At 53.1% G+C, this 15,822-nt stretch overlaps 1 protein-coding gene across 4 annotated transcripts in view; it reads left to right on the top strand.

Annotated features, from left to right (window-relative positions):
- Positions 1–15,822, top strand: part of ASTN2 (astrotactin 2) — a 749,503-nt gene that overhangs the window by 514,680 nt on the left and 219,001 nt on the right. For all 4 annotated transcript variants that reach the window (XM_079789927.1, XM_079789926.1, XM_079789925.1 and 1 more), the window contains 3 exons: positions 5,655–5,779; positions 9,597–9,701; positions 13,108–13,287. In XM_079789927.1, coding sequence (XP_079646053.1) covers positions 5,655–5,779; positions 9,597–9,701; positions 13,108–13,287 — 410 coding nt within the window. The remainder of the gene's footprint in view (positions 1–5,654; positions 5,780–9,596; positions 9,702–13,107; positions 13,288–15,822) is intronic.

Genomic DNA, 15,822 nt, shown 5'->3' with positions numbered 1-15,822 from the left:
CAAACCCCATTGTTCCTGCTCACCTGCCCTGGGATCCTCCCCAAACCCTTGTTAGGATCTTGGGAATTTGTTGGCGCCACCCTCAGGGTGGGGGTGAGTGGGGAGAGTATGTTGACTTTCCAAAGACAAGAAAGAAGGTGTGACTCTCAGGTCTTTTCTCCTCACCAATCCCTCCAGCACAGTTGGCAAAAAGAAAAAAAAAAAAAGAGTTTTCTCCTCCCTTTTCCCCTCTGGTGGGAAGCCCCTTCAGGTCACAGCCCGCACCATCTGTACATTGAAATAAGACTATGGCCAGAGTCGGCCAGGCTTAGCTTTGATTTGAAATGGAATCTTCACCGCCAGTGCGGGCTGGCTTTCCAAACCATTGTGTAGCTCAAGACACAACAGAGTCAGCTGAACAGTGGTCCCCTTCCCCCAGAGATGATATCTGCTTTTCTTCCTAAGGGATGAAGGCCTTTGCTTTAGCAGCTGGGGTGCCACGGGCAAATATGACTGATGGGGCCTGAAAAATGCTTCATTGTGGCGTTTTCAAAACCATATTCACCTTGCACACATGTGCATGCCTATGTAGGAGGCATTTGTATACTTGCCTACTTCCAGGCTACGGGCATCTTGAGGACAGGGGTTGTCTGCTTTAGCACTGCATCCCCAGTGCCTGTCACATAATAGTAACCATGTGTGGAATGACTGAGTTGGTGAAAGGCTGATGAAAGAAGGACTAAGTCTGGAGTGCTAGACCAGAGAACTTGAAGAAAGACCCATAATGAAGAAGCAGGTCACCTGAGAAAGAACTTTCACCCTGATGCCCGAGGAGGGCGGAGCTGGAGGGTGGGCTTGGTTTAAATACTCCCAGACCCTAGAGACGCATGTGCCTGCAGAATGGATAAAATCTAGCCTAGAGAGAGCCATATTGTATTCCCGCCTTCCCCCGTCCCAGTTCCAGACGCGGGGAGTAGCTTTCCCAGAGCACCCAGCCAGGCAGAGACAGAGCCACGGTCAGAACAGGTCTCCCAACTGCTGGATCGCAGAGGAAATCGCACCTCAGCCAGTCTCCTCCCTCCCTCACGTGGCAGAAAGGCTCGTGTTTAGTTGGGGGCGAGGGATGGGGCACGGTTTAAACCAAGGGAGGTGTCTGCATTGGCGTTTGAGAGTTTGATGCCACCCTTTCAGGTGGCTTTGGGCAGCCCAGGGGGAGCCGACCCCTCCCTGCAAACTCAGCAGCTCAAGGCCAAAGCTCCTAGCTTCCTTCCACAAGAAAAGGCTGCAGACAGCACTGGCTTCTCCAGGATGATTTACTTCCCTAAAATACCTCAATTTAAATGCTAATTTCTCCAGAAGTGAGGGGTGATGGGCTCCTGCGAGCTGGTCGCTGTGCATTAATGTATCCAAAACACTCACACATATTCTTAAAAATGGGGCCAGAGAAAACCTGGGGGAGGGTGGCGTTTGAGCCCGGCTTCCCTGGCTTGTTATTGCTGCTCGCAGGGCTGATCTGAGGGAACCGGGCAAGGTGCATCTGCCTTTTGTGCACCTTGCTCTGCAGGTTTGTGGCACCTAGAGGTCACAGCAGGTGGCAGGAAAGTGTACAGGCCTGACTCCCACCTCCACGAACTATCCAACAGATGCTTAGGGGCATTCTGCTGTGAGCAGGCACTGTGCTGGGCGCTCCCAGGCTCTCAGGAGATTCAGAATCTAGTGTGGGAGGCAGGCAAAGGAATGAGCATTAAAGATAACTACATGACTCCTCCTCCCAACCCCTTGAAGTTAACCTCACTATGCCTATTTTACAGATGAAAGCACTAAGGCTCATAAAAGGCCCTAAGGCTTCCCAGCTCAGCCTGAATTTGGATCCTTGTCTGTAAGACTTGTGAGCCCATGACCTTTCCACTACCAGATCCCAAGGCCACTCCTGGAATTCATTCACAAGCAAGATGCATGCGAGAGCGGTGACAGGGAAGGTTGACTGCAGCTGGAAAAAGGGCATGGTTTCATGGCAGAGGTGGTTTTTGACCGGGCTCTTCCTGCTGTCACAGCTCACCCCACCCAAGCTCTGTACCTCCACCCCGATGTGATGCGAACCCACACATACCTGCACTCCAAGGGCGGGAGGTCCGACCGGCCCCAGCTTGGAGAGATCACCTTTCCTCCCTGGTCCTCCTAGCTCAGGGGGGTTCCTGGTCCCTAGCTGAGCCACACAGGAGCAGGTGCCTATGTGCATAAGAAGTTAGAGGAAGAAAGCAGGTTTTTTAGCTTCTGTGGAAGAGTGGAAGTTTAGGCACCAGTCCCCGATGTGCCTTGGATCCTGAAGCATCCTGCAACCCTGTGATAAAACATTAGAACGGACTATCAAGACGTAGGTCATACACACGTTAGCACTTGCGTCTCTGGTTTTCCTTTCTTTGTCTTCCTTGAGCGTCCACTCTGTATGCAATTCGCACAGTGCTAGGCCTGGGGGATGGGGACGAAGGGGCAAGGTGGCCGGACATGGGACAGGTGGAGCCTTGGTCCCTTGGAGTCAGAGTCCAGTGGGAGTGCTAAGTATCAAATAAGGTCCCCATGAGCCCCCTCTGCTGAGGAACCGCGAAGCTCTTTGCAGAAGCAGGCAGCAAGGTGCTCTGAGAGAATGAGATGGGAGAACCGATCCCTGAAGGTTCCTCAAAGGCAGACATAATGTGTGGGATGAAGGATCAGTGGGAGCGGAAGGATCAGGAGGAGTTGGCCAAGTGCAGGGGGTCGGGGGCAGGAGCTTTTCAGAGAGAGGGCAAGACCTCAGGAGGCCCTTTTGTAGGCAGCAAGCATGGCCCGTGAGAGGAATGCAGGAACAGTGGGGTGCGGCTGGAGAGGGTGGGCCGGGCAGTGCTCAGGGCAGAAGGCAGGAGGGGACGCAGGGCTGGGTGGGAGGCCTTGCAGACCTCCTGCAGCGCTTGCATTCTCTCCTGGTCCTCACGGGTGGAGGCACCTCCCCGTACTGCCCAAGGCATGTGGGATGAGTGAGGCCTGTCACTCCCAGAGTTGTCGAGTCCACGGGGCCCAGGGTCTGCTTTTAAAATTTGATCTGTTGTTTCCATATCATGTCAGTCAAGAAGGAACTGTTTTATAGATGTTTGGGAGGAATGTTTATCCAAGGAACAGTGGTCCCATTGCTGTTTGAAACACATTGTCCACTTATGCACGCGCACACACACACACACACACACACACACACACACACGTGTGTGCGCATGCAGCCACAGTCATGGGCACAAAAGCACAGTCCGCTCTGACTGTAAACGAGAACGGCCTGGTCTCTGATTAACCCAGTGACCCAGAGCCCAGGCTCCGATCCATTCACTGAGCCTGTTTCCCGAGTGCCAGGCATTGAGCTAGCAGCCCCTTTCGCTACAGTGGGGTCCAGGCCTCTGCCACTTCCTACCTGTGGACCTCAGCTGGACAAGTCCCTTAACCTCCCTGGTCATCCATTTCTTCATCCACAGCATGGAGATAAAATAGTTGTCTAACACATACATATCTTGGCACACTACCTAGAACAGAGCTGATGATTAATATGATCGATCAATCAGTATTACTCATTCTCCTTCCTCTCTTCCTAGTATTAGGATTAGTTAGTTGCCTGGTAGTTTTTACCACGCACAGTCTCATTCACACACACACACGCTCATTCATACACACTCTCATCTCCGCCCCCTCACCCCAATCCATAACCCCCCCCCACACACACACACACACACACACACACTCACTCACAAGCTGCGAACCTGAGTTTGGTTTCTGCCTGAGCCTGAGGGTCAGCCCGCACCCTGCCAGCCTCCGACACCCGTCCCAGGTGGGTGGGTTCCAAAGTTGCTGTCCTGCAGGCCTTCCCACTGTGGCTTCCAGTGCAGAGGAACGTCCCCCCTGGCTGAGGCTCCCATCCCTGCTTTGCCTCCAGAGAGAGCTGATTGATGCAAAGGCCCAGCGCGCCCTCTGCTGGCAGAGGCCTCACAAGACGGCTGTCGCCCTGATGGCACGGAGTGGCCCAGTCCTGAGGGACCCTCCTTGGTCTTTGCTGCTGCTGTCTTGTCACTTCTGCTTTGTCCTTGCCTCCCTCCCAGCCTGGCCTGTGAACTCCCACCCTTCCATCTTCTCCATCTTTCTCAGGTGCTTCCTCAAGACACCCCCCGCCCCGCCACCCCTGATTCCTGGAAGCTCAGGGGGGAACACCTTCCTCCAAGAAGGGGCATCCTGAGCAGGCCCCCCGCCATCCTGAGGGTGTCCACGGGCTGCCTCCCAGATTTCTGTTTTCCTCTCTCTGAACCGCATTTCAAGGCTGCAAATGAAGTGCTAAGCATCCCCCTCTTTTTGTTTTTCTCCTCCCCTCCTCTTTTTTCTTCTCCTCGTCCTCCAGATTATTATCAGCGTTTCTAGTTCTGAGGATCTCAAAAGTCAGATATTTTGTTGTTGTCAATCCTCACCTGAGCATATATTTTCCCCCATTGATTTTTAGAGAGAGTGAAAGGGCGGGGGAGAGACAGAGAGAAACATCCCTGTGAGAGAGGCACGTCGATTGGTTGCCTCCCGCAAGTGACCAGGGCCGGGGATCGAGCCCACAACCGAGGTGCATGCCCTTGACTGGAATTGAGCCTGAGACGCTTCAGCCTGCGGGCCAACGCTCTCACCACTGACACTGAGTCAAACTGGCTAGGGCTCAAAAGTCAAATTTCAATACAGAAATGCCCTCGATGCTGTCCATGCCAAGTGGCTATCAGGTTTCAGCTTGCATACTCCCAGACGCAGGAAGCTCACCCCCTCTCTTGGCAGGCGGCTCTGGTTTTAGGCAGGTCTGTTGTCTAGAAGATTAAAGCCTGCCTCCCTGTGGTGCACTGTTACTGCCCTCCCTCCCCACCAAGACTACCTTTGTTCTGGGCTCAGTAACCTGGTCACCCAGAAGTCTGCCTCCTGCATCTCTTCCTCGAGGTAAGCGACAGAGGCACCTGGAGAAGTGAAGGCAGGAGGGTTACTAGCCTGGGAGTCGGGAGGCCTGGGTTTGAGGATAGCACATTGGTTGCTGTTGAGCAAGTCACTGCCCTTCTCCAGGCCTTGGTTGCCCTCCCCGTCTCTAAAAGGAGGAGATTTATCCCAAAGACCATTGGGGTCCTTCTACTTTAACAAGCAAACACCCAGTCGTTCAAGCCGCTCTTTCTCCAGCTTGCCCTCACCCCGTCTTCTTAAAGCACTGCATGCTGTCCTCCGTTCCCTCCCAGCTTCCTTCACCGTCAGCATGGCTAATCAATGGACGTTTAGCAGCCAAATTCGCAGTTTCTAGAGCATCAGACTGTGTCCTCAGCAGTTTGGCAGTGTTAGCCCATGAAGTGTTTATTACTGCCCTGAGGTCTCCCTCTGTAGACAAGGAAACTGAGGTTCTAAGAGGACCCCCTAGCTTGCTCAAGATGGCACAGCTGGTAAGTGGTGGCAGGGTTTGAGCCCTGCCTGCTAGATGCCAGAGCCTGTCATCACAGCATGTTCTCAGGGCTGGGATCCGGGAGCCAGTGGTAGCGCCGCAAGGCACCTGTCCACTCGTGAGCCGCCTCTGTTCGGACCACGGCTTCCTGCCTCCCTGCCCTGCAGCTCGCGGCCTCCCCTCCCTCCATTGGCAGTCTCTCTGCTCCTCTCCACAGGGAGAACAACTTCATCAAGGACTTCCCGCAGCTGGCCGACGGGCTGCTGGTGATCCCGCTGCCGGTGGAGGAGCAGTGCCGGGGGGTCCTCTCCGAGCCCCTCCCGGACCTTCAGCTGCTCACTGGTAAGACACGTGCGGACCCCTCCCCAGCCTCCCTGACCGCACACCTGGTCTCAGGTGCCACCAGACCTCCGCCTTCGTGAGGGACGGGGTGTGAAAGGGACCTGCCATTTGGGGGGCTCCTACTCTGTGCAGAACTGGGGCCTTGCCTGAGACTCTGGACTCTGAGCCCAGGCCAGGTCCACGCTCTTAGCAAATTTCAAGTAAATGCTAGAATATCTTTAACTGGTCACCGTTTCTGTATGTTAGCTCTCTGGGACTTACTCATCCTGCATAACCAGACCTTCTACCCTTGGACTAACATCTCCCCATTTTTTCCACCCTACCCCCAAACCATTTTTGCTTCCTGCTTTTACAAGTTCAACTTTTTTAGATTCTGCATATAAGTGAGATCATGTAGTATTTGTCTGTCTGGCTTATTTCATGAGGTTCATTTTTAAATCAATGAGGGACCCCCTAACCCCTCTGCCCCAAGCCTCTCTCACTTGAAAGCACTTCAGTTACCCAGCTTGTCTTTGACCATCGGTGCTGAGCCATCTGTAGGGTGGGTATGATTTTCCCCCATTTTATAGAGGAGGAATCTAGACTCAGAGAGGGAAAGGGACCAGCCCAAGGGCACACAGCACATCTTCTGGGACTGGAGCCAGGTGCCATGGCTCTGGGCGTCCGTCCTGCTCTCTCGCCTCTGCAGCTCTCTCCCCCTTATGGAAAGCGACCTTTCGCAGCCGCTCCCGAGGCCCCATGTTTCTGTCCCACCCCACAGTGCCTTTCCCTCCTCAGCGTCTTTCCCCGGGTCCTCTCCTCCCCTTTTCCTGGGGACTTCTCTGCGGTGGAATTGGTTCTCTCAGCTACAGCACAGGGAGAATGGCCAGGCTGAGGGAGGGCTGCGCCATCTCGCTGAGAGGGAAACTGTCTCCCAGGGAAGCCCCGAAACAAGAGAGGTTTGGGGTCATTCCCCTCCAGCACTTGCACGCTCTCGGAAACCTGTGCACGTCCTCTCATCGCAGACGGGAGAACCCACAGGTGCTGAGAGTCTCCTGGGGCCTGGCACTGTGCGGGCCTTAATCCCTGCAACCCTGTGAAGGTGTTGTGTCCCCTTTTCATGGGCAAAGAAGTCAGTTAACTCGTCCGAGGCCACATGGCGGTCTGAAGTCCAGTCAGGATATAAGTCCAGTTGGTCTTCACTCGGAAACGGATGCTGTATCCGCATGCGCATCACCTCCATGACCTGTCCTACTTCAGGGAGGAGCCCAGTTTGAGATCCCACGAAATTATGGATGTAAAAATGTTTACTAAAACGTGTCTAAAAATTGCTGTCCCTTCCTTAACTTTTATGTTTCATGGATCATAAGATCATAGAATTTCAGAGCTGGCAAACTAGAAAGGCCTTCTACTCCTCCTACTGATGAGGAAATCAGGTCTTCACTCTCTCTCTGATTATCCCACTTCCATATCCCAGTGACGGGAAATTCACCACCTGTTAAAGCCACAATGCCACGGCCCATGGCGGGGTGGGGGGCGGGGGTGCTGTGCTCCAATGGGAAGGACCTGGATCTGTCACTGACTGTTGTGTCTCCTTGGACAGTTTCCCTCTCTGAGCCTCAGTTTCTCCTTCTGAAAAATGGGGTATAACAATTACTTTCTTCAGGATTATGGTGAGAATTGGAAATCACGGATGTAAAATGCTTGGCACATGAGTGGTTTGAATTTGTAGGATTATTTGTTTTGATCCGGGGGTCTTTGGAAGTGTCCTAATAAAGGAACTGTTACATTTCAAGAGTTATTTTATTTTTCGGTACCAGGAAAAAATACCTTCCCCCATCCCAGAGCTTCCTTCTACCTCTAATCCCTGGGTGGGGAACCAGGAGAGATTCGGGTGAGATGGACTCGGGAGTGGAGGCAGAACAGGGGTGGGTTTGTGAATGTGAATGAGCCAGTACATCGTTACTTACTGAGAGCCTGCTGTGCATCAGGCGCTGTTCTAGGCTCTGCAGAAGTGAGACATGCAGACCACGGGGTCAACCTCCAGTAGCTGACCTCCCACGGGAGGACCTTTATTGCAGGTTGGAATCCAGAAAGGACCGGGGGCGGGGGGAGGTGAGGGGTGGCGTGATGACCTCCTACGGGGGAGGCCCAGCGATGGGCTAAGGCGCGATAACCAGAAGCAGCAGTATTTTTTTTCTTCTTTTGGACATCACGCCACCCAGTGGACGAGCTGTGTCAACAGCCTGCATTCATAGGTCTGCCCTCTCTCCTGGGGATCGGGCCCAGTTGCCAATACACCCTCCACGCTTGGTCTGAGCTAGGATGAGCAAGACTAGCTGGGCAGAGGCTGCTGGGCACTGGCGTCTGGTTTTCCTGCGAAGACAGTGGCCTCTGCCCTGACTCCAAACACGGCCCCAACCTTCCCCACCCACCGCCCTTCTCTCCCTGCCCCTGCAGAGGAAGGGGAGGACAGAGAGGGCCTATTTATACCAAAACAGCCTTGCTCCAGTGGACAGATCTTTGGGGACCATGAATATTTTACTTTAAAATGAAAGCCTCTTAAAAAAAAAAAGTGCATTACTTTTGAAAAGGCTGCGGAGGAAAACAGGAAGCTGACAATAATGGACAACTTTAATACCGCTGTAATGTCCAGAAAGAAATCACTGGTTCCAATGAGATTCGCGTCCTAATCTCAGTCTCAAATATCGCTTTAAGCGCCTCCGCACCAGGGGGCAAAGGGAAAGGATGGCAGATGCGCCTGCCGTTTGTGGAGGAGACACAACAACAGCGATAATAACTGCCGATGTGACCAGCCTTATTCATGTGTCTCTTCTCTGATTGTACAAAAGAGAGTTTGAAACCCTCCGAGTAGGAGATTTAGAAAATGGAGACGAATATAAATGAGGAAGCAAGAATCTTTATACACCCACCACCAAAGTTAACCGCTTGCTCACGTTTTGTTGTGTTTTTTTGTTGTTGTTGTTTATTTTTTGTCTATTCTCTGCCAAAATGTATTCCATGGAATGTGAATTCCAGCGGGTTCTCTGTAGGAAAGGGATTCCGTAGTTAAAGCGGTTTGCAGAATGCTATATCCTACCTGCTGGGAGCTTTTACATGCATATTAATCTGTTCAAGTTCTGAGGAACCACAGTGTTTTAAAACAAAACCTTTGACTTTGCTTAGCCAGCGTTTCTCAGTCTTGAAATGGGAGCCTTTTATTCACACGTGCATTTTGCATGACCCTCGCATGTTTCCACATTGGGAAGCAGTGGTCATCACAGGCTCAGAGGGTCGGACAGGGCATGGGGGAGGTTTTTCATGTGTCTCCATCGCAGTTGCTCACCTCTGGGGCCCTCCCGTGAAAGCAGCCCTCGGCGATCTGTGGTGAACGGGCTGTACTTCAGTGACCCTGGTCCTTACGTATAATGCGCATTTCTCATTCCCTCACTTGAGTCTCACAATGTGCCTAAGGAGTCAGATCAGCGTTGGTAGCAGCAGTGTCAGACGGGGAAACTGAGGCACCGGGATGTCTGGTTTCCCATGGCATGTTGCCAACAGGGCCCGATGAGCCCATAAAGCCAGTCTTGTTTGTCGGGTAAAAGGGCCTCACACGCTGCTGGGCAGAGATGAAAGGCGGTTGAAATCAGAGGCCAGGATGAGATCTGGAGTTGGGGTCCAGATAAAGTTGTCAGCCCCAGCGAGAGCCCGCACCCGAGGCCCAGGGCCGGCCTGTTTAGAAGAGGTGCCGTCCCCCGGAGCCCAGGGATGCCAGGCGGGGGGGTGATGCGAGGCCTCTAAATGCTAGGCTCACGTGGCCCTCTTGTTCCCTCCCCAGGAGACATCAGGTATGACGAGGCCATGGGTTACCCCATGGTGCAGCAGTGGAGGGTCCGGAGCAACCTGTACCGCGTGAAGCTCAGCACCATCACCCTCTCGGCAGGTGAGGACCGCACCCGCGCAGCCAGGGGACGTGGCGTCATTCAGCACTCGTTCCCGGGGACCTAGGTGTGCCAGGCCCTGTGCTGGCCCTGGGGAGCTGCCATCCAGGGGCTCACAGGGCGAGCAGACGGGCAAGCAGACAGACCGTGACATCTACCCAATAACGGGACAGCCGAGGCACAGGAGAGGGAGCCACCAGAGAGGCTGCCTGGAGGAAGGAGTGTCTAAGCAGGGAGTGTGTGGAAGGATGAATGGAGGGAGAGGCTAAAGGACAATCTGTGTCCCACTTATGAACCTGAAAGAGTTCAAGTGTAAGTTCTCAGGCACTGATTCCTCCGGTCTCTCCTCCTGGCTGATTTCTTTCCCTGCTCATCTTCTATGCAACAGTAACACATACCTCCCCCCAACACACACACACACACACACACACACACACACACACATTGCCCACACTTACCCACATGAACCCAAATGGGACATGTTCTATCATGCCTCTGTGACTTTGCACATGCTGTTCCCTCTGTCTGGATCTCCCGGGGAATCCTGCTATACTCAGCGACACCTCCCACATTCCCCATTCCCCTCAGAGTAACTCGAGAAATTCCCTGTGGGCAACTACCTATATCAAGTGCTTGATTCCTGTCTGAGTCCTCCTGTCACACCCACAGATCTGAGACTTCGGCTAGGGCTGGGGTCCAATGTTTGTGTATTCTCTGTAACAGAGAATCAGCACATGGCCGGTGCTCATGTTTGATCGGGGAATACAAAATATATAAAGGACAACTGAAGAGCAAGGAATGAGAGAAGGACTTTGGGAATATGGGCCTGAGCTCAGGTTTTGTACCCTGGCCCTTCCTCACACTGCCACTGGGTGACTGTCCCAGCGTCGCCTAATTATCCACCAGCCCGTTTCTTAGCTTGCCTTTTTCAGTGCCCTTTTCCAGTAACATCGCTCATTTAGCCTGAGAATCAGAGGACTTCACCTTCTGAGGAGCACAAATTGTAATTATTTCTGACATCAGCCAGAACTTGATAAAATTTTCTATCTTTCAGTGTCTTGCAAGGAAGGCATTTTTTATTCCATTGTTTTTCAGAGAAAGAAACTGAGGGTCAGAGGGGTTAGGTAATTTGCCCGGGATCACACAGCTCGTGAGTGGCAGCACAGGAGCAGAGCAGGGATCCCAGTGCAGTTTTGTCTGCCGGGTAAAGAGCCGCAGGGCATCGCCATGATGTTATTTATTACCTACAGGCACCATCTCATCATTAACACTGTGGCATTAATTACCCGGCCGCAGGAGTTAACGGGCTGATGGAGAGAGGTTGTTCTAATCAGGCACCCGTTCCTCTAGCCCTGTTCTGTTTCCCCACCACCCACACCCTCACATGGCACTTTTGAGTAAGACGGCGCCGTTCTTGTTGGAACTACAAAGGTGGATTGGCCTTAATTAATCACTAACGATGCTCCTGAGAACCCCTTTGTAAATCAAATGTTGGCAAATCGGAGCTCATTCTTAATGTTGAAAAAGAGCTTGTTCGTTTACATTTTACTTGACGTGGCCTGGAGTTGGCGGTTCTTACAGTAACGGCGATTGGTGTGGCTGCCGGGACGGTGCCGTGGACCTGGCTGGGGTGGGGGTGGGGGTGGATATGCAGACTCAGAGACCCGTGGGCAGAGCTTCTGTTTCAAGGTGGAGTGTGTTGAAGGTGCAGAGATAGGTTCCCTGATCAGGATGTGAGAAAGATTCCTTAGGGGAGGGGGGCCTTCCCAGGGCCTTGAAGCGCAGGTGAGACTTAGGCAGGAAGTAGGGAGGCCATCCAGGTGGGGCTGGGGGCAGTGATGATGATGATGATGATGATGATGATGATGATGATGATGATGTGTGTGTGTGTGTGAGAAGTGGGTGTTGGAGGGGAAATGAGGGGCAGAAATGAAGAAACGATAGTAGAAATCCTATGTAAAATTCAGGACAAATAAGAACACTGACTTAGCCTGGCTGGCATGGTTCCGTGGTTGAGCATCAACCTAGGAACCAGGAGGTCACGGTTCGAGTCCCGGTCAGGGCATATGCCCGGGTTGTGGGCTCGATCCCCAGAGTGGGTTGTGCAGGAGGCAGGCGATCAATGATTCTCTCTCATCATTGATATTTCTCTCTCTCTCTCTCACCCTCTCCCTTCCTCTCTGAAATCAATAAAAATATAAAAAATTTAAAAAAAATCCCTAGCCACTTTGGCTCAGTGGGTAGAGTGTCGGCCTGCAGACCCAAGGGTCCCGGGTTCAGTTCTGGTCAAGGGCACATACCTTGGTTGCAGGCTCCTCCCCGGCCATGCAGGATGCAACCGATTGATGTGTTTCTCTCACATGGATGTTTCTCTCTGTCTTTCCGTCTCTCTTCTGTTCTCCCTAAAAATCAATGGAAAAATATCCTCAGATGAGAATTAACAAAAAAAACAAAAAGAAGAAAACACTGACTAAGCTGGAGGTAAAAGCCTGATGCAGGTGGCTCCTGGGCCGTGACCTTGGAGGCCTAAATGCTGAGATGAGGCCATTGGCTTTATCCAGGAGCCAGAGCCCAGGAAGGTCTTGAGGCTCCTGGAAGCATAGCTTGGTGACCTGGCTGCTGGAGGAAGGAGAGGGAAGAAGGACAGTGGCTGTTGAGTAGTGACTGCCGTGCAGGCCCCATGGTGGGACCTGCGGACTCCGGACTCTGGCTTAGGACTAAGGACAACAGAGCCGCAAAGAGCTCCATGGCAAGAGATCATATGGCTGTTTAGGGAGGCCATGGCTGAGACAGAAAGGGAGGTGGTGTTACAGGGAGTTAAGTCAGGGATCAGGAAAGGGCATACAAAGTATCTGCTGAGCCCCAGCTAGGTGGCCCCAGGCCTCCAGCCATGGACAGTCAAGCCCTGGGCTATGGGGGACAGTGGAAAGTGCATGTACTTTGGACTGATAGAAGTGGTTGGAATCCTAGCTACCCTGGCCAGAGGGCCAAGGCAAGTTCATTTACAGTTTCTGAGCTCATCGACACAACGGGTGGTTGTGGTGGGTTGCAGAGTGGACGCTGAGGTTAAGTTAGACCGGGGGTGGGGGGAGGGGGTGAAATGTTTGACCGTGTGCCCGATGGACCTTAGCTACTCAATAGACACCAGCTTTGACTTCCTGGTTGAGACTTTCAGGCCCCTGTGATTGAGGTCACCGTGTGTAGGCCTTCCTCCGTGATCGATTCCCTCTAGCCCAGGGTCTGGTGTGCCCCCCGGAGAGAGCAGCCTTTGCTACGTCAGTGAGGGATGCTGCTCCTGTCTGGACTGGTGCGGCCAGGCTGATGCTGGAAAGAGCCCCCTGCCTCTTAGAACTTGCCAGCCACCAGCCTCCAGACTCTGACCCCTTCCCATGCTCCTCCTCTGTCCAGGCTTCACCAACGTGCTCAAGATCCTGAGCAAGGAGAGCAGCCGGGACGAGCTGCTGACCTTCATCCAGCACTACGGCTCCCACTACCTGGCGGAGGCCCTCTATGGCTCCGAGCTCACCTGCATCATCCACTTCCCCAGCAAGAAGGTCCAGCAGCAGCTGTGGCTCCAGTACCAGAAAGGTAAGCCTGGAGGGCTTGGTGGAGGTGGCAGCCAGCTGGGGAGATACCTGAGCTCCCTGGGAACAAAATCCTGGCTCTGCTGCATGTAAGCTGTGTGGCCTTAGGCAAGCCCCTGCCCCTCTCTGGGCTTCAGTTTCACCCTGGACAGAATGAGGGGCCCTGTGATGATTTCACAGATGCTTCCAATCAGCATTTTCTGAGTCCAGAAGGAGGTGTTCTGGACTCCAGAACCCTGGTCTAGGCAGGCCCCTGTTTCCCACTCTCGCCTTGAAACAACTGTCTGGGGAGGGCCGAGGGGAGGGGACATCTCTCCAGGCTTCTTGGAAGAACCCAGAAGAGCCCCAGATCCTCTGGGAGGGATGTCGCATGGCAGAGGGGCAGTTTCAAATCTTTCCCACCTAGGGGCTTTTATCCGCAGGGACATCCCCAGATCCTTTTTCCCTTGGACTTCCAGCTATTACCACAATTGGAATTTCCCACACCAGATGGAGACCCATCTCCACCACTCACCTTGCAAAAGTCATTCCCTTCCCACCTCAGTTTTCCCTTCCTGTGAGATGGGTACATAGGTAGCTATTCTTGTGTACCTCCCACATTAAGGGAAAGTGGTGTATGTAATAGCATTTTGAGAAAGACAGAAATATTTCAGGCATGCATTACATACTTTATTAGGTCCATGTATTCATACCCCCATTTCTCAGATGAGAAAAGGAGTCACAGATATGCCAAATCAAGTGCCCCTAGACAAACAACTGATGAGGAACAGGGTGAGGATTGTTCCCTATGATCATTGTTACTGTTATTATCACTGAATTAAAAAGAAAAGCTCTGGGAGGGTGGAAAGGTGGGGAATGACGTTAAAGACGTGCTTGCACCTTCTTCATAAGGCTCAACCAGAACTCAAAACCACAGAATGCGGAGCCAGAGGGGACCTTGCCGGTCTCACTGAGCGTCGCCCTCCAGTGTCCCAGTTGGGAAATCTAAGGCCCGGAGGGAGGAGGAAGCTTGCTCAGAATCTCAGGGCTCCACCCAACCCGGCCCAGCGGAGACAGAGTGGGGTGCACGCTCCCTGTCCATCTCCTACGCTGCCTTCCTCCCCAACTAGATGAAGCCTGGTCCATCTGCATTCAACACCCCCAGACCCTTCCCTCTGTCCTGAAGGGTTTGCACCCCACCCGCCGCGTGGTCTCACCCCCCTGCCTCCTGTGTGCAGCTGCGTGGGGCGCGGGTTGGTTTATAGGCGCAGGGGACGTAATTGAGTTGTCTGGGAATAGCTGTTTTATGGCTGTGACAATGACGGTCTTTAAGGAAGTGCATTAAATCAATTGAAGTCTCGTCGGGCCACCCTATAAATAATGTGACACATCATTAAGCAGGGCAATAAGCTTCAAGAGTTTGAGGTAATACAATTAGGTTGTGTTTATAAAAACCTTCGCGCACTGTGGCCACTGGACTCGTTTGCCTCGTCCTGCATTTGGGGCCCAGGGCACCACACTCATGCCAACTCCCACCCCATCTCCACTCATGGCCGCAGTCTCGTTCACTCCAGAAAAATCGCGCTTCTTTGCATGGAAGATGCGTGTATCTGTTGCAGGATGGGGAGGCGGCAGAGAGAATGTCGTGGAGAAGCTCGGCCCCCTTCACGTTTCCCGTGAGCTTGCCGGGTGGATGTGGCGTGGGGCTTCTCTCTCCGGGCCTCCTGTGCAAAGGCACGTATCTTTCTCCGTCGTCCATGTCACACCCAGGAAGATCAGGGGCTGCGCTGAGGCCAGCGGAACCGCTGTGTGTGTTTCCTCCTTTCTCTGTCCCCACCTGCTGTGGCCACTTAGACTGCGCATTGGATACTATGCTTTGATTTTAATCTAAACACTATCGCTTATTTTATTTTTAATTTGGAAGTGATGCTGGGGAGTAGGAGGATGAGCAGTGAGTGGGGAGTTTTCCCCTGAAGAATCGAGAAACCTCTTGTCTCAGATGTAGTCGGTGATCGTCTCTCCCCAGCCCCCAAGTATGCGTCACGGACACCTGCTGAGCCAGGGCCCCCGGCAGCCAGCTGGGAAGGATCTGGGTGTGGAAGCTCATCACGCCGGTGGGAGGGGGGGGGGGAGGACAGAGTTTGTGGGAAGAGGCCGGGCGGAGGAGCAGGGCTGACGTGGGACAGACAGGATTTCTCATCCCGATGGCTCTTCTGAAACCCCTGCCAGCTGTCTGAGGTGGAAGTAGCTTCTTAGGGTCCATTTCCTCCTGTGTTAAAGAAGGGATAGTGATTCCCTTGCGTGACTTTGGGGAGAATGAAGTGAGGTAATGTAGGTAAGAGGCCTGGCATAGCGGGTACATGAACCACAGTGGCTTAAAACAAAACTTGTGGGCATCAGCTGAGGATTCTGGTCCCGGCCACAGCTCTCACTCCTCCCTGTGCAGCCTCTATATCACATGAAAGACACTCCACAAATTTCCCTTCAATCCGGGCGGGGAGGGCTTCCAGAATTCTCCCTGACAGGAGGCCAAAGGTGGAAGAGGAGGTGGGGAGAAGGG

This window comes from Cnephaeus nilssonii (assembly GCF_951640355.1).
Source record: "Cnephaeus nilssonii genome assembly, chromosome: 14".
Taxonomy (NCBI): Eukaryota; Metazoa; Chordata; class Mammalia; order Chiroptera; family Vespertilionidae; genus Cnephaeus; species Cnephaeus nilssonii.
This window is presented reverse-complemented; position numbering and strand designations above follow the sequence as displayed.